The sequence below is a fragment of the Mixophyes fleayi genome, chromosome 3, assembly GCF_038048845.1.
Source record: "Mixophyes fleayi isolate aMixFle1 chromosome 3, aMixFle1.hap1, whole genome shotgun sequence".
NCBI classification, from domain to species: Eukaryota; Metazoa; Chordata; class Amphibia; order Anura; family Limnodynastidae; genus Mixophyes; species Mixophyes fleayi.
Genome location: NC_134404.1, coordinates 8887418 through 8913094, shown reverse-complemented (window position 1 = coordinate 8913094; position 25677 = coordinate 8887418). Strand labels below are relative to the sequence as shown.

Below are 25677 nucleotides of genomic sequence, written 5' to 3'. Positions count from 1 at the left end.
TAAACATAATAAAGTAGATAAATGTGACACATTAACCACTGATATCCCCTCACTGTCACTATTTATGGCAGACATAAATACATAAATGAACATTATTAAATGTTGGGATTATTTAGGGGGTGATCCCTGGGAGCCGACATTGTTTCCACCTGAACCCACAAACCGGCTGTTCATGGAGCCAACGCTACCATTTGGTTCTCCAGCTAAAGGACAAACTGACTGACATCTTATTGTTCTTGTAGTGTTTTTACATTTACTTTAGATTTTACTTTTCCTCATGCCCCCAAAATCCCTAGGCCACGTTATTGGTAGATAAATTAAACACCCCCTTCCTCTTTAGCTGACAATGGGAGCGTGTTTAAAAATGGTCATTGTTACCTGCAGTTGCTATATGTCCGTGTCAGTGATGGGGGGGTGGGAGTGTGATGTCATACAGAGCCGTATTCCTAGTCTGACCCCCCCCCCCCCTTGTGCCTTATGACCCCTCCTCTGAATGCTCCACACTGATAAGAAACTGGTAGGGGGGCTGCATTCCTGAGGGGGCAAGCACCCTTCCACCAGTCATGGTCAAGAGACCCTTATTTTGGAGGTACTTCCCAAACCTGAAAGTGGGCATGCTCTCACTATGTGCCAGGGGGACCAAATAGGCATGTTTGTACCTATTAAAATATGCTGCATGAAATGATTTTTAAATGGGGCTGTCCACCATCTAAATAATTCCTGTGCCTTCCATATAGTAATTAGGAGCCCCTTACCTAAACTGCAATGCTGGGTCTCTAACATTGCTGGTAAATTTCTATTCAGCAGTGCAGCAAGAAAAACTATCACACCACAAGCTGTCTACAGCACTTCAATAGAGCTCTACAGATCGGCTTCCATGAAGCTCTATATCATCATCATCATCATCATCATCATCAACATTTATTTATATAGCGCCAGCAAATTCCGTAGCGCTTTACAATTGGGAACAAATAGTAATAGAACAATACTGGGTAATACATACATACGTAAAGGTAAGAGGACCCTGCTTGCAAGCTTACAATCTATGGGACAATGGGAGTTTGAAACACAAGAGTAAGTGCTACATCACATCGTACATTGGTCCAGCTAGAATGCAAAGGCAAAAGTATTGAGTTGGCTGTGTGATCAGTCACACAGCAATGCTGGTCAGTGGGTTGTTGTCTTGTCTTAGCTGTGTAGAGGGTGGTAATAGGGTAACCGAGGGAGATTAAGAGGGTGGTTGAGGAATATTATAAGTTTGTCTGAAGAGGTGGGTTTTCAGAGAACGCTTAAAGGTTTGAAGACTGGAGGAAAGTCTTGTAGTGCCAGGGAGTGAATTCCACAAAGTGGGTGAAGCCCGAAAAAAGTCCTATAACCGGGAATGGGAGGATGTGATGAGAGTGGAAGAGAGACGCAGATCTTGTGCAGAACGGAGGTGTCGAGTTGGGAGATATTTTGATACAAGCGAGCAGATGTATGTCGGTGGAATTTTGTTGACAGTCTTGTATGTTAGTAGAAGAATTTTATATTGGATTTGTTGAAAAACAGGCAACCAATGTAGAGACTGACAGAGTGGCTCAGCAGAGGAAGAACGGTTTGCAAAGGAAATCAATCTAGCCGCTGCGTGCAAAATAGATTGTAGGGGTTCAAGTCTTATTTTGGGAAGACCAGTAATTAGGGAATTGCAATAGTCGATGCGGGAGATGATGAGTGCATGAATTAAGGTTTTTGCAGTGTCTTGTGTGATATATGTGCAGATTCTGGAAATGTTCTTTAGATGTATGTAACATGATTTAGATATAGAGTCGATGTGGGGAACAAAGGATAGTTGTGAGTCTACAGCACTTCAATAAGACTCTATAGAACGCTACAGATCAGCTTCCATGAAGCCCTGCAGCATCTCAATAAGGCTCTATAGAGCTATATAGACAAGCTTCTGTGGAGCTCTATTGAAGCCCAATGGATGGTTTGAATATCGTAACGAGAGCTATGTCCGATGGGGGCAACAGGAGGTTCATTCTACACATGGGAACCTTTTAAGTTTCTTTTAAGTAAGCAATGGTAAGACATTTGTACTGTGCTGTAATTGTTAAAGCACCTCATAGTATGTTATATAAATTAATGATAATGATTAATAATTATAAGAACCTCTATATCGCCTCCTGCTGGGCGAAATAGTGTTACAGCAGTTACAATATTATTTCATGGCAGCCGCTGTCTACGGTGGGATATCATGAATATGACATCTTAAACTGCTGTTTGTAAATGTGTATATTTAATAATGATGCTCTGTGTTTTCTCAGTATGACGTATGTACTCTGTATCATTATTGAACATAACATGTAAGTTATCTCCTTACCAGCCGATGTCTTCACTCTCCTTTCAGTGTTTGTCCCTTCGATTTCCACCTAAAACATGAAATAACACAGACATGACTTGTACAGAGATGTATTAGGAGTCAGCAGGATTACCCTTCATCTACACAACCAATGACTTAGCTGGTTCATTGACCACACAAAGAGCTTGGTTCATTGTGTACAGACGACACTTTATCACATATTACAAGATAATGACACAAAATGCATCAATTCTAGGAAAAGTTTAATTCCAACCACATCTGTGATGGACCTGGAGGCCTGGACCATATAGACAGGTAGGTGGAGGATTGTTACATTTTGTACATTGTATACACAGTACTACATGCTTATTGTGACTCTCCGGCTAATGACTGGAATTTGCATTAAGTACATTTTAGTTAAACTGGAGACTCTACTCTAATATTTTGTTTATATCCTGTTTACTCTCTGCCTGATATCCGACTACAGTAAACACATAAAACAAACACTTAGAAACTATTTGAATATAGAAACAACCAAACCAGGTCCGTTTTAGAGGTTCTGTTTAACAAACGTCCGCTAATTATAAGATAAGTTTACTAACCATATACCGATAAGATACTTCCCAGTCCAGTACTGTATATTATATATTGGATTTATCAGGACAAATGTATGATTCAGACAATGCACCATAATGACTGGTAGTTACCTCAATCTAGGTACAACAGGCAGCGATGGCACATTCAGGTATACCAAGAGATCTGGGGGGCAAAGCTCTGACATGTAGCTGGCAATAAAACGAATCCATATATAGTTTATTGACAATTCATTCTAAAAACCCTTCCGCTAGGTGTAAATCTTGTTAGTAACAGCAGTAGATCAGTAACAATAGTCAAGGTCTTGACAATGGCAGTTCCCTTGTTCCTCAGATCCATTCACCGGTGCACAATGCCCGCAGGTCTGGTGCCCACAACTGACCAGTGTGGCTTCATCTAGTGGGCAGCACAAGGGATAGACCAATCTATGAAGCCTATCAGTCAGACTGGTACAATACCACCAGGCAGAGATTGTATTTATACGCAGGCAAGTGTATAGGCAGGTGTCAAAGGTCAGCAATGCTGACTACACACACACCCAGGTCAGAATTCAAGGGCAATGATGGGCATCAAGTAATGTCAGGGCTGGACTTTATATAGATGGCGTATACCCATACTTGCCAACTTTTCCTCGTTGGCATCAGGGAGATCCCAGGGGAGGTGGGCATGTGGGGGTGGGACATGTCAAATCGCATCATTTTGGCCCAGCCTCTAAACGATTGTCACAATTTTGGCCAATTACAGCAGGGGGCGGGGTTAAGATGTCACAATATTTGTGTCATTAAACCCCACCCCCTGCCACTTATCTATTGCAGGGGTGAGAATCGGGAGGTTGCCCTGCTCTCCTGGTAGTCTGGGTGGTCTCCCGGACATCCCGGGAGAGTAGGCAACTATGCGTTAAAGAAAAGCAGCTAATGAATCTCTAGAGGCTGAAGTGTCTTTTACATTTCTGTCTCCATTACTGAAGTCATGTTGTCTTACCTGTCAGTCTTTGATAAAATCTTGGTCTCCATGAAAATGGCCACCTCCATAGGCATCAATACATGGACATAGGATACAATTTGTGAACTGTGTCATCATGCCACAGATGGAGAAGCCAACCATGTCTTGTACTGGCTCAGCTTCGGGGAGAATGCCAGACTCTTCAGGGAGTGAGGGAATTCACCCCTATATCAGGGAGTCTTGGCAAGTATGTATATACCTGGTGAGGAGCACATTATACCCTGACGTGACAATGCGTATTTGACCATGCAGCGATGACTGTGCACATGCAGCCGACGCATTACATAAGGCGACCTGTTCCTGCACTTGTGTGACAATGTCCGCTTACAAAACCAGTCCCCTCACTTGTATTGACTTTTAATGTAACTATTTATAATAGCGTTGCTCGTTGCCCTTGTCAGAGCTGACCCTGTGCAGTGCTTTGTGCCTGATGACGATCTGCGCAGACTCTTATTATCAGTTGAAGTAAAAAAGGATTTTAACAAAAGTAAATTTAAGGACATTTGGAGTCCTCTTACCACCTGAATAACATGGAGACTCGTTCAGAGCTATTTGTACTTAACAGTGTATAAATCTGAGGACTGTGCCCACAAGTCACCGCTAATAGATAATATAATGCAACAGCACTTTTTTGTTTTAGTTTTTGTTTGATTGTGTAAAGTCTCCTGGTAAATTGTATTTCTGTTTTGTTGACTGTTTTATATTCTTATAATTATAGCACATCCACGCCAGCAGCCACAAACATCTACCAAATAAACTTCTCTGAGATACACAATGGACCTGTTCTTTCAGGGAGTGCAATCTTCAAATGTTAAAGCTGGGAGCACACTGCAGGTTTGTCATCCAGTTATCTCACCAATCACCCAATAAACAGCCATTTTGCTGTATTGTAGACAGCACCACCGCGGATGCTTCTTTGACAGCGCCGCGGCTGCTGTATACTACAGTGCAGCCGAAACGGAGCTGCTGCATGTGCGGCAGTTCTCTAGGATTTTTTTATTTTTTCGGGGGTGGAGGAAACCCCCCCTGAAAAATCCTCTGTGCGCCCCTGGGTTATTAGGGATGAAGATCACAGATCTGACAGTAAATCGTGTAGGTGTGTACACAGGAATCGGCTGCTCATCAGGACTTTGGTAAAATCATTATAGAAATCGTGCACCCAACTTAAGACTTCCAGCTATGCAAAATAATAGCTATATAGTGTATATAGTGTAGTGTTGCTAAAACAAGGCAAGTTATAGGTCAATGCCGTACTTGGCCACCCTTCCTGGATACTAGAAGTCCATCTGTAATGCTGAAGTCCCCCAATTCATTCAGCGAGACCTCCCTTCACTTGCGCCATCCACTCTCTTTTATTACAGAGTTATCTCGCCTGGTAGAACCGTGTCTCGGGAGGGAGTGCGGCGAACAGTGTCTCGGGAGAGAGTGCGGCGAACAGTGTCTCGGGAGAGAGTGCGGCGAACAATGTCTCGGGAGAGAGTGCGGCGAACAGTGTCTCGGGAGGGAGTGCGGCGAACAATGTCTCGGGAGAGAGTGCGGCGAACAGTGTCTCGGGAGAGAGTGCGGCGAACAGTGTCTCGGGAGAGAGTGCGGCGAACAGTGTCTCGGGAGAGAGTGCGGCGAACAGTGTCTCGGGAGAGAGTGCGGCGAACAGTGTCTCGGGAGAGAGTGCGGCGAACAGTGTCTCGGGAGAGAGTGCGGCGAACAGTGTCTCGGGAGAGAGTGCGGCGAACAGTGTCTCGGGAGAGAGTGCGGCGAACAGTGTCTCGGGAGAGAGTGCAGCTTGCAATAGAGGCAATCACATATTTGGAGGAAAATAGACTGCAATTCATTAAAGCAGTAGGTGCCAAACTTTCTCAGTTCAAGGTACCCTGAGGGTCTCCATATTTTTTTCAAGGCACCCCTAAGCCAAAATAGTTACCAAGTAGTCCCCCGCCCTGCTTACAAACGGCCCTGGCCGAGGCACCCCTGTGAGACCTCCGCAGCACCCCAGGGAACCTCGGCAGCACCCCTGTGAGACCTCCGCAGCACCCCAGGGAACCTCCGCAGCACCCCTGTGAGACCTCCGCAGCACCCCAGGGAACCTCCGCAGCACCCCAGGGAACCTCCGCAGCACCCCTGTGAGACCTCCGCAGCACCCCAGGGAACCTCCGCAGCACCCCTGTGAGACCTCCGCAGCACCCCTGTGAGACCTCCGCAGCACCCCAGGGAACCTCCGCAGCACCCCTGTGAGACCTCCGCAGCACCCCAGGGAACCTCCGCAGCACCCCTGTGAGACCTCCGCAGCACCCCTGTGAGACCTCCGCAGCACCCCAGGGAACCTCCGCAGCACCCCAGGGAGCCTCCGCAGCACCCCAGGGAGCCTCCGCAGCACCCCTGTGAGACCTCCGCAGCACCCCAGGGAACCTCCGCAGCACCCCAGGGAACCTCCGCAGCACCCCTGTGAGACCTCCGCAGCACCCCAGGGAACCTCCGCAGCACCCCAGGGAACCTCCGCAGCACCCCAGGGAACCTCCGCAGCACCCCTGTGAGACCTCCGCAGCACCCCAGGGAACCTCGGCAGCACCCCAGGGAACCTCCGCAGCACCCCAGGGAACCTCCGCAGCACCCCAGGGAACCTCCGCAGCACCCCAGGGAACCTAGGCATTAAAGGGTTTTATGATTCACAGAGCTGACTGTACTGCTCACTATTATAATCCCCAGGTTATCGTCTATTGTAGTAAAGTTATGTGTGTTCCTGTATTATTGCTTAATTAACACCATTTAGCCAAGACGCTGCATTGTTCTTTATGGTACTAACACAACTTATCGTTCATGCAGCTACTAAATACAGCGTGAATTAGACAGCGCGGAGACTCCTAGTTTATAACCAGAGATGTCTTATGGACTCCTGAACATTTACTTGTTTGTAAAATGTAATACTGTAGATAGCACAAAAACATTAAAAGAAAACTAACAATCCTAGAAGGTTTGGCATCTATAATAGTATTAATGTGTTATCTATGTGAGGATGATACTTTGTGTATCAGACATAGGTTTCTGGGAAGTTGTGATTCAGTTTGTTACAGTCTTGTAGATAGAACATGACAACTGTACTTATTATCAGGGGACTGATCTTGTTTATGATAAGAATCTTTTAATTTACTCAGAGCGAATAGTCACAGTCTACGGCATAGCCAGAAAAACACAACAATATCTCTGACTAATGAATCTTGTTTGGTAAACGTATTAATGATTAGCTAAAGCAAGCGTATCATTATGTGTGTAATGAAACATTCTGCCCAACTAGGATGTTCTGTAATTATTGGCGCTAACGGATCCACAGCAAATACAAAGAACAGGATGTATACAAAGTGTCAGCTATAATATAATATCTTGTATGTGTACAAGCAAACACTAGAGAGTGAGAGGCAGCAGAGCCGCCATTTTCTTGGAGAACAGCCGCAATTCAGATGCCTATCAAAATCCATTCATTGTTTTTCCTTCACTGATCGATTTGTTTCTCTATGTTCCCCTGGCAAACCAGCAAGACAGAACAATCATTTCTAACAAACAAAGGTTTCAATCGTAATCTACAGATCTGAGCATAAGAGATGGTCAAACTCTATGAGCCAGTTCAAAATTGCCATTCACATGAATAACATGAATAACGCTATATAAAGTAGTGGTGAAGCTCAAGACACTTATACAAGGCTCCTGTCTCGGTGCTGGAGTTTCACTTGATTTTTTTAGTCTTCTACAGATTGACAATCTTTGGAGATTTTATTGAACTTTAGAACCAGTATATCTACTAATCATACATTTCCCAGGAATTGTATACACTCAGCTGTTATACGAACGATCGATGCAGAAAGCACCTATCAGCTTCAGAATTAAATCTGCCAATCAGCCAATCAGAAGCGGCTACGTACAACGATGAATACGCACACGTGTCAGCTGCAGCACCTGGTCTCAGACCGCCCTAGGCTTATACGGTCATAGCGCATTCTCGCCTTCCATGACAGGCTAATGCGTGGTAGCTAAACATAAACTCGTCTTTATTTATTTTTAAAAAAGATGACACAATTTTTGTTGTTTATTTCATTTTTATCACAATCGTATAGCGGAACGGAGGTATGAATGAGCGCTACTGAGGGGGGAGGGGGCTGTCACGCCTGCGCCTGTCGCCCTCCTTGTCTCTCCTACTCACTTATCCCCAACGCCCGTCCAAAGATGACTCATTGTCTTCAGCCATTACCATGGGAATATGTCCAAATTAAAACCTTACTACGTGTTTCTTTCATCTGTTCTTTTCCTTTGGAGAACAGCTATTCTCTTATATTTTAAAATTAATTTCAGTTTATACTTCTCCCTGTCGCGATTTTGCACCCCCCTAAAAACCTTGTGCCCTAGGCTGAAGCCTGGTCAGCCTACTGGATAGTCAGGGCCTTTGCTGATTACTTTGTGGACAAACGCAGTATGAGATTGCGGATTTTACGCTACACAAACGAGCATAAGTCCATCTGAACATCAGCCCCTTAATGTATGATCACAGGTTACTACGAGGACCTTCTGTCCTCTTGAACAAGCCACGACCTGTAGAGCCACACATGACATTAGTGATATGACTTACTGTATTCTGCATGGAGAGCTGGAGGATGAATGCCGCACGGAGCAGTGATCGTGGACACGTCATGCTGGACACAAGGAGACGCTCGCCCAGAGTCAATGTGAGGGCACAGGGTGAAGGTACTGACACAGGATGACATTTGAATAACAAGCATCAGGAATCCATCCAGAGAAGAACTGATGACAGGGACAGTCTGGGTTTTGGCTCACTGTCATTGGGTGTAATCTCTGAGGGTGTCTCCTGGGTCTTAGTGTCCGGGTCACCCTTGTGTCAGGTTCTATAGAGATAACAGCTGCACAGTGGGAGAAACTGTATTATATTATAAGGAACTTTAAATCCAAAATACAAGGTGCTTTATATAATTACATTCATGAAATAAAATGTAAACGTTTCCATACTGTGACAGAACGTGAGATATTTTGCGGAGTATTTGCATTTGCTATAAAGAGTTTTTGCTTTTGGATTCTGCAATTCCAGAGTTTGTCTCTCAGTAGCTTTATATGTGTTGTGCGTTCTGTGACAAATATTCATTACTTAAGGCTTCACCTATGCACTTTGCTAGTGTGACAATGTGTGCGCTACAAATACGCGAGAGGTATGGACTATAATGTATGGACTATAATGTATGGACTATAATGTATGGACTATAATGTATGGACTATAATGTATGGACTATAATGGACTATAATGTATGGACTATAATGGACTATAATGTGTGGACTATAATGTATGGACTATAATGTATGGACTATAATGGACTATAATGGACTATAATGTATGGACTATAATGTATGGACTATAATGTATGGACTATAATGTATGGACTATAATGGACTATAATGTATGGACTATAATGGACTATAATGTGTGGACTATAATGTATGGACTATAATGTGTGGACTATAATGTATGGACTATAATGTATGGACTATAATGGACTATAATGGACTATAATGTATGGACTATAATGTATGGACTATAATGGACTATAATGGACTGTAATGTATGGACTATAATGTATGGACTATAATTGAATAGGGAGATGAGGAAGCAAACGAAAAACTGCAAAGGTGCAGCAGATCAAACACATAATCTGGTGACAGATTGATGAAGATAATGATATGTGAAGGTAAATAGTGTAAAGATTTCTAGTGATTGGGAAATACTTATGATAGAAATAAACAAGGAAGACTTCCCAGTGTTATCTTACACATATATAAAATGTAATTTGTTATCACTTGATTGTTGTATTTCTCTGTGTCCTTATTAAAGCTGATCTGTCGCGTTCTCCTGATTTTATATCTTTGTATCAGTATCAGCTGATAAACGTGTGACCAACATGTGCTGGGGCCGGGGAATAAACTGAAGGTTGGTGGTTAAACTGAGTTAAACGCTCTAATGTTGATATTGATACCTATGCTGATCAGGAACGGGCTACGTAGAATACAGTTGCTCCTGACTACATACATCTGTTATATACCTGCAGCTGGTGCAAGTGATGCCACAGAATATCACGTACCTAAGAGATGACCAGAGTTTGGATTGGACGCTGCTGGCACGGTGATAGTCAGCATAACGATGCTGACTACTCCGACAAGACTTACCCCAACATCAGGATTTCGAAGAAGCTGGTTCCCGACCATGACCAATGACGACTCCTCTTTACCCCGACGTCAGCCAATGACCATGAATCAAGGAGGCGGCTGCACTTGATGACGTCATTGAGCAGCCGACGCGATTATCGCTGTTGTTAAAGTGGTAATGTAAGTATTCAGCCATGTACAATGTAGAATCCTTTGTAAATACATTGCACATGGCTGCATACTTACATTACCCCCTTAACAACAGCGATAATCGCGTCGGCTGCTCAATGACGCCATCAACTGCAGCCACCTTCTTGCTTCATCGTCATTGGCTGAAGTCGGGGTGAAGAGGAGTCGCCATCGGTCATGGTCGAGAACCAGCTCCTTCAGAATCCTCAGGTTGGGGTGAGTCTTGTCGGCCTTCTCAGAATCTATATGCCGTACCCCACCCCGATAGGCACACTCTTACTGTACATTTTACTATGGCCAAACGCCCCTTCAGCACACTATTCCCTCCCTGATATCGTAGGCTGTAGTAAGATGAATTGGACGCGGCTGCGTTCTGTGGCGTATGAGCCGGTTCTGGGCAGAGTGATTTTGCGGATGATAGGCACAATATCGCAGTTTCTCTGCCTTCATGAATAAGGCTTAGTATGTTCATCATATTCTCATGGGGTCTATTTTAATTAAGAACTTACAGATCCCAATACAAAAAAAACATAAGAAGAGGGAATTTTACTTTTTACATTTTACCAATGTTTGGTTGAAGAGCTGACACTCTTACTCAGGAAGTCTTCAGATCTCCCTTAGTCTAAAATAATCTCTCACAATTTAATTTCGTCAGAGTTATCATAAACAAAATGATCTCCCCTGACCCAGAGTTATCATAAACAAAACGATCTCCTCTGTTTCTGCTATGTAGCGTTACTATTAGCAAGCTACGTCTGAAATGTAAATTTGTAAGAAAAGAGAGACATGAACTTATTAAGTGTGGTTTAATATTGGAAATGAATCCACAATGCTTAAGATACAAAACAATTAGCAAAATGGCATACAAATATATTCAACACTAGTTTATTGTAAAATAAAAAGGAGTAAACAGCAGAAAATGGTACACGAATGATCAGATTTCTGTCTGCTGAGATGGCATGAATACTGGAACACTTCTTAATATAAAATTAACTCCTAAAAGTGAACAAATCCTTTATCTTTACAGAGCATTTAAGCATATTCCAGGTGCCCCTTCCAATGTGATATCAACACCAAAAAGCATACGTGAATGCAAATCATCATTTCCAACCTTTCCAAACACTTTCTAGTCAAGGATTCCTCATACTGGTCTAACTTCTTACCAGAATGTCCTAAAAAGGTGATATCACAGCCACACAATAGGTAATAAGTTTCCCATAATTTACCTATCACATATAAATTCTGGAAGTATATTTGAGAATATATTATATTTTGCTGTGTCATTATTTCCCGTCATTCAAACTTAACCAAGTTGCTCAGCCTTCTCTCACCCATTTGAGATGTCCTGAGATATCACAGAACCACAGAGATGTGATGGTTTGTTTTTGGATATTATTGATATATAATGATATAACCTTAAAGAGAGGGTCCAAGAAGTTTTAGCTTTTGTGACCTGTGCCATAAATTGATAATGGGCACTCTCGTCTGCAGCTAAGAACGCACAGGTGGATCTCTCCATACATAAACACTTCATGGTTAGAGCACAATAATCTAGAGACAATCAAAATATCACAAAGTTATTTAATTCCCCCCCCCCCCTCTCAGGTGTGGTTGGACACAGAGTTCCTGTGAGCCACACTAAGGTAATACTGTGAATTAAATATCAACCATCTATTTTCTATTTGCGGTTTTATGTGACTTGTAATTAGCTTAAATATGATACTGATCAATATTTTCTTGACTAAATTTAAGATTCTCTTTGTCCAGGAAACGATTGGCTCACCAATCATCCTGTGACCTCTATCTGATAATATTTCCATTCTCCAGTCCTGGTGGGAAGCAGATTTGAAATGAAGCGAGAGAAGTGGCCACACTCTTGGATGATAACCAACTTTTCTTTAACATTGAAGTCTGTAAGGAAGACCCTGAAAGTGGAGGAAGCTGTGAAGCAAATTTATAACAATCTATCCAAGGTGACAAGTGACGCGGTCTTCCCACCCATGTCTCCTCAATCTGTACCCGTAGCTTTGTGGACCTATAAATCTGCCAATCTAACATTCTGCTAATATGGGTCCTTTCATAGCCCATGTGTATGTCAGATGCTTGAAGACCACCTTTTACTTTTGGTAATGTTAGTAACTTAACCTTGGTAACATCCTAACCAGACAAGGTCATTTATAGCCTTCTGCCTTCACAACAGATGTAACCTGGCCTCATGTGCAGGGAAAGCTTCATTTTGAGGATTCCACCAATCCAGGATAACTGAGGTATCCTCCAATTCTCTAGATCCTTCTAGACCCTCAGTAGCAGTGGGAGGTGGTCTAAGGTCACTATCGTGGAAAGAATATTTGGCACAACAGTCTCTAAATATGTTTGGATTGCCATTTAAAGCAGCAGTTATCTCAAGTGTTATCTAGAACATTGAAGCTTAGTAAGAGCCTCATGACTTCTGATTTTCTTTATTTAATCTTAAAATAAAAAAAGTCCCGAGGCTTCCTCTTCCTGTGATAAATGAATGGGGATTGCAGTTTGGTTGGTTTCAGGTGTTCTCTGGGGCTTCCCTTATGCAGGTCCTGTCCCCATTAGGCTGTTGTATGGTTCAATGCTGGGTACGTGGCGGGAGGCCTCTGCTCAAGTAGTTGCGTGTGTTTGGGCTCAAGTCATGTCCCCTGTGGTCCTTTATGGTAGTCGTCTATATACCAGTCTCAACATGGTTTGGAACGCAACCAAAGGATATCTCTCAGGACGTCCCATATAGCCAGATAACTGATACTAAGGGAGTAAGTCAAGACTTACAAGACTTCTCCCTTGCTGCTCACCACTTATGGAATTCCCCACCACACCCAATCAGATTTTCCCACAGCCTTCAAATCGTTAGAAACTCTTTGAAAACCCATCTCTTTTTTAGAGGTGACCTTATCCTCGATAACACTATTCACACTAATGCACCCTCACAGCTATTCCAATCTCCACTCTGAGCCACACTTATTCCTCTTGTTTCAGCTGTGTCCTCTTCCACTTAGAATGTAAGCTCTCTACTGATCAGGGTCCTTCATACCCTTTGTTTTCACATTTGCATTTATTTTGTCTGCCTTGTATGTCCCTGTTTTATGTATGTCCTGTTTTCCCTACCGTACGGCGCTGAGGAGCACTGTGGCACCTTACAAATCTATGATAATAATAATAATAGTAACAGTCAAACAAAAGGAGTTTATATCTACAAATGTGTTGCTACAAATGTGTTTGTAAAAAATATGGAAATATATAATAACGCAAAAAGCGATCAATAAACTGTTATACATAAGCCCTTATTTTCCCATATACCTGGAGTACACAATCCCCCTGCCCCATACACCATTAGGTTCTGAATTGGGGGTAGCTGGTTACCTTCCCTAAATGAATGGTCAGTGAGATGAAACTGTACAAAAAAATATTTGTTTAGTCTAAAGCGTATTTGTGGCTGGATCACATAGGAATGACTTATTGTAGATATTTATTTTAATTAAGGGTGCAGGGCACTTCTGTATATCATTGCAAATGTACTGATTTTTTTTATATTGTGTGTATTCAGTATAGGAAATGTATTATTTTCTAATGTATTATGAGATGTCAGAGGAAGTCTGTTTTGCTGATAGCAGGAAATGCTAAGTAAGTCTTTTCATTACAGAAGTGGAAAAAACTGCTTTAGCGTGAAGGCCCAGCAGGAGGTCGCTACCTGTTGTCACGTCTTGTTAGAGAGACAGGATCCTGTCTGAACAATGTAGACTCAGGATACATGTAATGTAGGGTATCACAGATCGCTGTGAATTTTGTAAGTTAAAATATCAGACACTTCGGTGACTGGTCGGATCAGGGGGCTGGGCTACCCCCTGCCAGGATTTGTGTCAGAATCTGTATAAAAAGGAGCTCTGTTCGACTATGTAATGTATTATACCATCTGTAACTTCTGGAGATCCCCAGTCCTTAAACTAGTGGATGTAACAGTCCTGATTAGGACACCTGAGCTAATAAAACATCACTGCTTCAAGATCCTGATTTGACACCTACTTACCTGCTGTAATTCCTGTGACCTACAGATTAGACCAATCTAATCCGTTATCCGGCTGTTCGGAGGTTGAGACCCAGCATCTAGTATCAGCGCTCTGCTGCTACCTGTAGCTCTGGCCAGTGTGATAGGCCAGGGGGGGAACCATCCACAGCAACCCTGATCTGAAGGTAAGAGTTCAGGGGTACCTGCCCAGGTGCCCAGCAAGGGGGTATATTAGCAGTGACAGTTTCCCAGAAGGATGAAGGAGCTTGGTGGTGGCAGCAAGCCCCTCCTACTGCGATTAGAGGATTGAGAGAAATAAAAGGGGGCTGTGACAAGGCAAGCGCAGACGGTCCCCAGCAACACATGGATGGGACGGCATAGGGGGTCCATCCTGTTACAGTAGTCGTATAGTGTACTCCTTTAAGGGTGGAGTTTGCTCTTCATGGGTGTTGGTAGAACATGGAGACCTATTGCTAATTTCAAAAACACATGGCACCTGGGGCAAATGGCTTCTGGACGGAGATCTATCATCTATACAGAAATAGCATCCTAGAGGGACTGCTAGATACCTTTAAATATATCAGAACCAGGAGGGTAAGAAAACTTTCACCCTCCCAACTCCAAGGTAGCAGCCAACAGGCTATCATTGGTAGCTTCCCTCTTTCACCTGCTCCTCTTGTTTATTGATTATAGCTCTTTGCTCTATGCATCTACTAGAATCTAGTGATCAGAGGGACATCCCTACCGGGGCTGGACAGATGAGAGGCCAAGTGTTCACACTATACGGAAGATGTCCAAGGTCAACGGGTCAACTGTGAGAAGTCAGAGGCGATGTTCTTCAGGCAGTGGCTTCTGTCCACCACCTCATCCTTTACCAATAGACCAGACTTCATCAAGATCCTGGGAGTCTAGTTCAGTGGTGAAGGCTGGAGATGAGAGACTGGATAATGTACAGGAGATGATTGGTCAGTGGCACCGGAGGTTAGTACAATACACGAACGTCATGTATTCTGCTGTAATGTATGCATGATTTATGTTTTGTCTTATTTCATGGTTATATGTATGTCTTTTATGGGAAATAAAGTATATTTTGGTAAAACATATTTAAGAACATAAAGGTATTAACAACACTCCAGTATTCGGAAACCTTGGATTAGTAAGGACCTAGAGGTTGTCTAATTTAATAAACTAAATGTATTTGCCAGTACTCACCCAGTGGACACCATGATTAATAAATAACTCATAGAAATAAAACCACCAAGACTTCGATAAAACGTTATTCCAGTACTTTAATATATTGATGCACATGGACGCCAGCTGGCACAGACATTGTATGTGTTTTCTTATGGCAGTTTTTTTCATATCTGTCTTATTTATTCTGCCTTCTATATATGTTGTCTGTGTGTAGGACGATGTAATTGAATGTATTGCTTTAAAGATAAGGACATTATATTTATCTTATATAGTTTACAATGTTGAAACAAGACAAAAGTCCATCAAGTTTAATCTCTTGTAGTTCCAAAGTGTGTTGATCCAGAGAAAGACAAAACAAACTATCCAGACATCAATAAGTTTATGGGGATAATTAAGGTGGATTTTCCTTACTTTGTGTTAAATGTCACATCATATTGTTGTACGTATGCAGTTTGTTGTATGTAGCCTCAATAAATTGTACGCATTACATTACACACAGCAGCTTCAATGAAGGGGTGACTGCCACCGTGTGGTTACATGTGGTACTGTAGATTTTGTCTACTTTCTTGCCATCTTTTGGATAATATTTATTAACTTGGATTATTCCCTGCACCCGTAATAACCCTGAAACACATCAGTGTGTTGTCAGCCATTGTAGGCTCCAGATGGCTCTTTGCAGTGTTACTCAACAGTCATATCACGAGTAAGAGTGATATGTGTAGGAAGAATTGGTTTTCTGGGGCTCATTTACATAGTGGAAAAAATACACCCATTACGTACAAATTGGCCTATTAATCCACCTCTTGCAGCGATAGGACCCTGCTCACATTCTCCACTATGGAAAGTGCTCCTGATTTTTGCAGGAACAGCTAGAAATAAAAGAAAAAAGCTCACTTATGCATACGGCAGCATGGTGGTTCAGTGGTTAGCACTTCTGCCTCACAGCACCGGGGTCATGAGTTCAATTCCTGACCATGGCCTTATCTGTGTGGAGTTTGTATGTTCTCCCTGTGTCTGTGTGGGTTTCTTACGGGTGCTCCTGTTTCCTCCCACACTCCAAAAAAAAACATTCTAGTAGGCTAATTGGCTGCTATCAAAATTGACCTACGTCTCTGTCTGTCTGTGTGTATGTTAGGGAATTTAGACTGTAAGCTACAATGGGGCAGGGACTGATGGGAGTGTGTTCTCTGTACAGCGCTGCGGAATCAGTGGCGCTATATAAATAACTGATGATGATGATACTATCGCATTAGGACCAATACCTTCCATAATTTCAGCATTTACATTTCTCTCTTAACATGACGCTTGGATGAGCCCCACATATGTCATGACAGTCGTGGACCTCAGGACAAAGCATACCCACTAAAAGCCTTGGCTGAGCTCCGAACTTCATGTAAAAATCAAGTACGTTGGATTTAGGAGGGAAAGAGAGTCTGTGTGGTCACATTAATCTTCGCAAATGTGACCTCTGGTCCTGCGTTTAGGAAGGAACATACCAGCTACTGCCATAAGATAGTGTTAAACTGTGCACCCAGCACAGATGCCATCTCCGTGAAGGGCAGATCCACATGTTGGCTGTAAATCTGATGCTTTGTACACAATAGGCGCCTGTTGTCTTAAACTTTATTCGTGCTGCAGGTTTGCAATTTTGCAGTTTTTGTACATGTTGACATATATATAATTGTGACACAAAAAGTCCAATTAGTGTAATTTATGTGCTGTATATGCTCTATAAAGACTGGGACATTGTAACCAGGGGGTAATAATAAGTATATTGACAGAATATCACCTCGCTGTGGTAGCTGCTGGAACGTGCCTATGTCTGAGTGAATGTAAAAATACAAATCTAGGAATCCGGAGACCTTTGAACAAGTCGTAATCCATATTTCTGAAAACCTATAAGGGAAAGAAAATCCTGTTTACAACCATTGTTATATTAATACTCCCAGAGTGAGTCTTCTCTTATACTCAAAATTTTATATTTCTGGTATTTTATGGAGCAACAATCATTGTAAAATAGAACAACCCCTCCCCATTTTATTGTAGGTCGAGGTGGGCTGTACTATCCTCCTGGAAGGCCAGAATTCTTCTATGTACTCAGAAGTTGCTCAATGCATGCTGACATAAATCTGTGTATTTCACACCCCTAGTCACTGACTTATAGAACTGATGTAAATAACATTAAGTGCCCAACAATTCCCAACTTTAATACATAAATGCCTTATTCACAGAGTTATAAAATAGATGGGTTTGGTTCCTCTTCAGTATTATTAAATAGGGATAACATTCACAATATGTTTATGAATAAATATCCAGCTTTTATCTGTATCTTTTATTATATTGTTATGTTTTATTTTGTTTAGTTATATTGTATTAAGTTCTCTTACCATTGATCAGCATCCTCAATAAGAACTGACAGTCGTAGCCTGCGGGGAACAAAAAATAATTTAATAAAAACTTGCTTGTGTCACGTGACAGTTTTCCTTAGGCTGATGTACTGGTACCAACCACAACAGGAGTTTAGGACAGAGTTCTTACCTCTGAACCTAACCTGCAATATATCTCCCCTTCCTCCCCAGCACCTCCACCTGCAATGTATCTCCTCCCCTCCTCGTCCCCAGTACCTCCACCTGCAATGTATCTCCCCTTCCTCCCCAGCCCCTCAACCTGCAGTGTCCCCCTCCTCGTCCCCAGTACCTCCACCTGCATTGTACTCCCTCCTCGTCCCCCAGTACCTGCACCTGCAGTGTGCTCCCTGCTCCTCCCCAGTAACTCCAACTGTAGTGTCCCCCCTCCTCATCCCCATTACCTCCACCTGCAGTGTACTCCCTCCTCGTCCCCAGTACCACCACCTGCAGTGTCCCCCCTCCTCATCCCCAGTACCTCCACCTGCAGTGTCCCCCTCCTCGTCCCCAATACCTCCACCTGCAGTGTCCCCCCTCCTCGTCCCCAGTACTTTCACCTGCAGTGTCCCCCTCCTCGTCCCCAATACCTCCACCTGCAGTGTACCCCCTGCTCCTCCCCAGTACCTCTACCTGCATTGTGCTCCCTCCTCGTCCCCAGTACCTGCACCTGCAGTGTACTCCCTGCTCCTCCCCAGTACCTCCACCTGCAGTGTCCCCCCTCCTCGTCCCAAGTACCTGCAGTGTCCCCCCCTCCTCGTCCCTAGTACCTCAGTACCTCCAACTGCAGTGTCCCCCTCCTCGTCCCCAGTACCTCCACCTTTATTGTACTCCCTCCTCGTCCCCAATACCTGCAGTGTACTCCCTGCTCCTCCCCAGTACCTCCAACTGTAGTGTCCCCCCTCCTCATCCCCAGTACCTCCACCTGCAGTGTACTCCCTCCTCGTCCCCAGTACCTCCACCTGCAGTGTCCCCCCTCCTCATCCCCAGTACCTCCACCTGCAGTGTCCCCCTCCTCGTCCCCAATACCTCCACCTGCAGTGTTCCCCCTCCTCGTCCCCAGTACCTCCACCTGCAGTGTATTCCCTGCTCCTCCCCAATACCTCCATCTGCATTGTACTCCCTCCTCATCCCCAGTACCTCCACCTGCAGTGTCCCCCTCCTCGTCCCCAATACCTCCACCTGCAGTGTACCCCCTCCTCCTCCCTAGTACCTCCATCTGCAGTGTCCTGCCTCCTCCTCCCTGGTACGCCCACCTGCAGTGTACACCCCCTTCACTGAAATAGCATACAGTACACCTCCCTAATGTCCTTGCACTAAAGTGGGTGGAGCTTTGTCAAAAAGTGGGCATTTTGGGGCGGTTTTGGTTGGTTTGGGAGAGAGGCTTAGTATGCCCTGAATTTGCATGTAAACATAGTGGGATTGAGGTATGCATACTGGGAGGAGCACAGGAAAGGAGTCCTAGAAAAAAGAAGGCAGATCTAGGGTGGCGTGGATAGGGTCTGAGCTATGCATTACATGGAATGTGTCATCAGGGCCAGTAAATGCTGCAGGAGGGCGTCTCACTTACCAGGGGGCACCGCCAGCCCCTCGACACTGGAAAGAAAATAATATTTTTCAGCGCGGGCGTTGTGTCCCCTTATGTTCCAAGTCCCCACTCTGAACAGATCAGGAATCGGAACAAGCGCCAGGGTATAGGGGAGCCGAGCACATGACACAGCTCTGTACGGGGGAGGCACTACAGATTCCAGCATTGGCCCTGTGTGTTACCCAAGGACTGTCCTTCTGTGACATCCCCGACACCCATACGGCCCCATGGTTCCAAACGCCAATGCATCCCATCAGTATCAGATCAATACATGATTGCAATATGAAGTGTATTACGGCAGAAATCCCATATTCTATACAGAATATCACAATCTGTTTTTTCCTTCCAGATGATCATTGTAACCCTTAAAAAATGCTCTCCGCTCTCATATATCTGGGAACAGATTCATAATATCTCCATAATAATATCTCCTTAATAATAATATTATTATTATTATTATCGTTTATTTGTTAGGCGCCACAAGGTTTCCGCAGCGCCGTACATGGTACAAACAGTAGACTATACAGGGTAAAACAGTACAGAACAATAAACACAAAGTACCAGAACTTCAGAAACTCCAGGCAGGCAGATACAGTAGAGACAGAGGTATGGAACAGGTATGGAGACAGGAGGGAAGATGGGCCCTGCTCATACGAGCTTACATCCTAAGGGAGGGTAAACAGAATCAGGTACATAAGGGAGCCAGTGACGCAACGGGGAGAAAGAAAGGGGGCAGGGGAGAACCAGAAGAGGTGAGAGGTTAAGTGGATGGTTGGTAGGCCTTAAGGAACAGGTGAGTTTTAAGAGCCCGCTTGAAGGAGCACAGATTGGGTGAGAGACAAATGGAGCGAGGAAGGTCGTTCCAGTGAAGGGGGGCAGCACGGGAGAAGTCTTGGATTCTAGAGTGGGAAGAGGTGATCAGAGTGGAGGAGAGGCGGCGATCATTGGCTGAGCGCAGGGAGCGGGCGGGAGTGTGAATGGAGAGGAGGTTAGAGATGTAAGGGGCAGTAGACTGAGAGAGAGCATTGTAAGTGGTGGTGAGGAGTTTGAAAAGGATTCTGTAGGGGAAGGGGAGCCAGTGTAAGGAAAGACAGAGAGGGGAGGCAGAGGAGGAGCGGCGTGAGAGGAAGATGAGTCTCGCAGCCGCATTGAGTATAGAGCGGAGGGGGGCAAGGCGGGAGCAGGGGAGGCCAGTAAGGAGGAGGTTGCAGTAGTCGAGACGGGAGATGATGAGAGCATGGATGATAGTTTTGGTGGCATCTTGAGAGAGGAAGGGACAGATGCGGGCAATGTTACGGAGTTGGAAGCGACAGGCTTGGGCAAGGGATTGAATGTGGGGGGCAAAAGAGAGAGAGGAGTCGAGAGTGACACCTAGGCAGCGGAGTTGGGTGACAGAGGAGATAGTGGAGTTGTTAACAACGATAGAGAAGTCATGGTGGGAAGGGAGCCTGGGTGGGGGAAAGACAATGAGTTCGGTTTTGGAGATGTTAATTTTAAGAAAGCGAGAGGACATCCAGGATGAGATGGCTGAGAGGCAGCCAGTTACACGAGAGAGGAGGGAGGAGGAAAGATCAGGAGAAGAGATGTAGAGTTGAATATCATCAGCATATAGGTGACACTGAAGACCGAAAGAGGAGATGAGAGCCCCAAGGGAGGAAGTATAGAGCAAAAAGAGTAAAGGGCCAAGAACAGAGCCCTGAGGGACTCCAACAGGGAGAGGGGAGGGGGTGGAGGAAGAACCAGATGTGGATACAGAGAAGGAGCGATTAGCAAGGTATGAGGTGAACCAGACATGGGCAGAGCCAGAGAGGCCGAGTGAGAGAAGAGTTTGCAGTAGGAGGGGGTGGTCCACGGTGTCGAAGGCCACGGAGAGGTCAAGGAGGATGAGTATGGAGTAGTGACCCTTGGATTTGGCTGATGGGAGATCATCGGTAACTTTAGCCAGGGCTGTTTCAGTGGAGTGGAGGGGGCGGTAGCCGGATTGGAGAGGGTCAAGGAGGGAGTTGTCAGAGAGGTGTCTGGTGAGGCGGCTGCAGACAATCCGCTCAAGTAATTTGGAGGCATATGGGAGAAGAGAGATAGGGCGGTAGTTAGCAAGAGAGGTGGGGTCGAGATTGGGTTTCTTAAGGATAGGGGAGATAAGAGCGTGTTTGAATGAGGATGGGACAACGCCAGAGGAGAGTGATAGGTTGAAGAGGTGTGCGAGGTAGGAGCAGGCAGTAGGAGAGAGAGAGCGAGGAAGGCGGGAGGGGATGGGATCAGGAGGACAGGTAGAGGTTGGAGAGGAAAGAATAAGGAAGCGAACTTCTTCACCTGATGTGGGGATGAAGGAGGACCACAGCTGGTTTATGGCGGGAGGTGAAGCGGTGGGAGTGGGGGGAGAGGGGTGGGAGGAGGAGATGTTGCGTTTGATGGCTTCAATTTTGGAGGAGAAAAAGGAGGCGAAGTCAGACGCCGAGAGGGAAGGCGGGACAGTGGGAGGGGGGGGGGGAGAGGAGGGAGTTGAATGTGGCAAAGAGGTGGCGGGGGTTGGAGGACTGAGAAGAGATGAGCGACTTGAAGAAGGATTGTTTAGCGAGGGACAGGGCAGAGCAGAAAGAGGAGAGGATGAATTTGAAGTGAAGGAAGTCAGCCAGGGAACGAGATTTCCTCCAGAGGCGTTCAGCTGTGCGAGAGCACTTTTGGAGGGAGCGGGTGAGTTTGGAGTTCCAGGGTTAGGGATAAGGCGACGATGGCGGATAGAAGAGGCCGGGGCGACGGTGTCCAGGGCAGTAGTGAGGGATTGGTTGTAGAGAGAGGATGCCTGATCAGGGCAGGCCAGAGAGGGAAGGGGTGATAGGAGAGTTTCAAGAGAGGCGGAGAAGGAGATGGGGTCAATGGCGTCAAGGTTGCGCCTGGTGAGGGTGGCTTTAGGCGAGGTGGGAGAAGGGGAGGAGGACAGAGAGAAGGAGAGGAGACGGTGGTCGGAGAGTGGGAAGGGAGAGTTGGAGAAGTCAGAGAGATCACAGAGGTGAGAGAAGACAAGGTCGAGGGAGTGACCAAGACAGTGGGTGGGGGAGGAGGTCCACTGAGTGAGGCCAAGAGAGGAGGAAAGAGTGAGAAGTTTGATGGAGGCAGGGTCAGAACAGTTGTCAACAGGGATGTTAAAGTCACCCAGTATAATGGAGGGCAGGTCAGAGGAAAGATAGTGGGGGAGCCAGGCGGCGAAGTTGTTGAGAAAAAGAGAGGTAGGGCCAGGGGGAAGGTAGATGACGGAGACACGGAGGTGGATGGGGGAGAAGAGCCGAATGGAGTGGACTTCAAAGGAGGAGAAGGAGAGGGAAGGTAGAGTGGGTATGACCCGAAAAGTGCAGTTAAGGGATAGGAGGAGGCCCACTCCCCAACCTGGACGCTCGTCTGGTCTGGTGGAGTGGGTGAAAGAGAGGCCCCCATAGGAGAGAGCGGAAGAGATATTATCTCCTTAATAATATCTCCTTAATAATATCTCATTTATAATATCTCCTTTATAATATCTCCTTTATAATATCTCCTTTATATTATCTCCTTAATAATTTCTCCTTAATAATATCTCCTTTATAATATCTCCTTTATAATATCTCCTTTATAATATCTCCTTAATAATATCTCCTTTATAATATCTCCTTAATAATATCTCCTTAATAATATCTCCTTTATATTATCTCCTTAATAATATCTCCTTTATAATATCTCCTTAATAATATCTCCTTTATAATATCTCCTTTATAATATCTCCTTTATAATATCTCCTTTATAATATCTCCTTTATAATATCTCCTTTATAATATCTCCTTAATAATATCTCCTTTATATTATCTCCTTAATAATATCTCCTTAATAATATCTCCTTAATAATATCTCCTTTATAATATCTCCTTTATATTATCTCCTTAATAATATCTCCTTAATAATATCTCCTTTATAATATCTCCTTTATAATATCTCCCTTATAATAACCCCTTTATATTATCTCCTTAATAATATCTCCTTTATAATATCTCCTTAATAATATCTCCTTAATAATATCTCCTTTATAATATCTCCTTTATAATATCTCCTTACCGTGCTGCTGAACACAGGAGCCTTTGACAGTCGCTTCTTCACCAGATCCATCACCTGGAACACACAGTACAGTAATAATCTGTAATAATCTGTAATAATCTGTGACCCTCCCCAATTCCTCAACTATTACTCTACTAGAGAAGACAAATAGAGGAAAATATTTTCAATAAATTTTTAGTATTAGTACATTTATATAAAACACTGCTGGGAAGTCAGCTCAGCCCTATCTTAGATTAAAAACAACAAAACAGTTTGGTTAGATCATCATTTAGATGGTACGCTGCCATATTTCTGTACTCAGGTCTCACTGATTCTTTTGTTTTTAAATTTGATGTACTTGTTTATATATTGCTCTGAAAAAAAACAGAATAGCTTCCGTTATCCAATCACACAGAAGAAAAAATTAATCAGTATAACGATAACTTTCATTAACGTCCAGTCACCAGTGACTGATAACGTCCAGTCACCAGTCAGTGATAACCTCCAGTCACCAGTCAGTGATAACCTCCAGTCACCGGTCAGTGATAGCGTCCAGTCACCGGTCAGTGATAACGTCCAGTCACCGGTCAGTGATAACATCCAGTCACCGGTCAGTGATAACATCCAGTCACCGGTCAGTGATAACCTCCAGTCACCGGTCAGTGATAACGTCCAGTCACCGGTCAGTGATAACCTCCAGTCACCGGTCAGTGATAACCTCCAGTCACCGGTCAGTGATAACCTCCAGTCACCGGTCAGTGATAATGTCCAATCACCAGTCAGTGATAACGTCCAGTCACCAGTCAGTGATAACCTCCAGTCAACAGTCAGTGATAACCTCCAGTCACCAGTCAGTGATAACCTCCAGTCACCGGTCAGTGATAACCTCCAGTCACCGGTCAGTGATAACCTCCAGTCACCGGTCAGTGATAACCTCCAGTCACCGGTCAGTGATAACCTCCAGTCACCGGTCAGTGATAACGTCCAGTCACCGGTCAGTGATAACCTCCAGTCACCGGTCAGTGATAACCTCCAGTCACCGGTCAGTGATAGCGTCCAGTCACCAGTCAGTGATAATGTCCAGTCACCAGTCAGTGATAACCTCCAGTCACCGGTCAGTGATAACGTCCAGTCACCGGTCAGTGATAACCTCCAGTCACCAGTCAGTGATAACCTCCAGTCACCGGTCAGTGATAATGTCCAGTCACCAGTCAGTGATAATGTCCAGTCACCAGTCAGTGATAACCTCCAGTCACCAGTCAGTGATAACCTCCAGTCACCAGTCAGTGATAACCTCCAGTCACCGGTCAGTGATAACGTCCAGTCACCGGTCAGTGATAACCTCCAGTCACCGGTCAGTGATAACGTCCAGTCACCAGTCAGTGATAACCTCCAGTCACCAGTCAGTGATAACCTCCAGTCACCGGTCAGTGATAACTTCCAGTCACCGGTCAGTGATAACCTCCAGTCACCAGTCAGTGATAACGTCCAGTCACCGGTCAGTGATAACGTCCAGTCACCAGTCAGTGATAGCGTCCAGTCACCAGTCAGTGATAACCTCCAGTCACCGGTCAGTGATAACCTCCAGTCACCTGTCAGTGATAACCTCTAGTCACCGGTCAGTGATAACGTCCAGTCACCGGTCAGTGATAACGTCCAGTCACCGGTCAGTGATAACGTCCAGTCACCGGTCAGTGATAGCGTCCAGTCACCAGTCAGTGATAACCTCCAGTCACCGGTCAGTGATAACCTCCAGTCACCTGTCAGTGATAACCTCTAGTCACCGGTCAGTGATAACGTCCAGTCACCAGTCAGTGATAACCTCCAGTCACCAGTCAGTGATAACCTCCAGTCACCGGTCAGTGATAACCTCCAGTCACCGGTCAGTGATAACCTCCAGTCACCGGTCAGTGATAACCTCCAGTCACCAGTCAGTGATAGCGTCCAGTCACCAGTCAGTGATAACCTCCAGTCACCAGTCAGTGATAACGTCCAGTCACCAGTCAGTGATAACCTCCAGTCACCAGTCAGTGATAACGTCCAGTCACCGGTCAGTGATAACCTCCAGTCACCAGTCAGTGATAACCTC

At 44.7% G+C, this 25677-nt stretch overlaps 1 protein-coding gene across 1 annotated transcript in view; it reads right to left on the bottom strand.

The window, feature by feature from the left end:
* Nucleotides 1-16330: 16330 nt before the first annotated feature.
* The window catches only part of LOC142142553 (adhesion G-protein coupled receptor F1-like), a 38602-nt gene continuing 29255 nt past the window's right edge, over nucleotides 16331-25677 (bottom strand). Inside the window, exons 5-6 of the mRNA XM_075200432.1 lie at nucleotides 23610-23663; nucleotides 16331-16408 (exon numbers count right to left, since the gene is read on the bottom strand). Coding sequence (XP_075056533.1) covers nucleotides 16331-16408; nucleotides 23610-23663 — 132 coding nt within the window. The remainder of the gene's footprint in view (nucleotides 16409-23609; nucleotides 23664-25677) is intronic.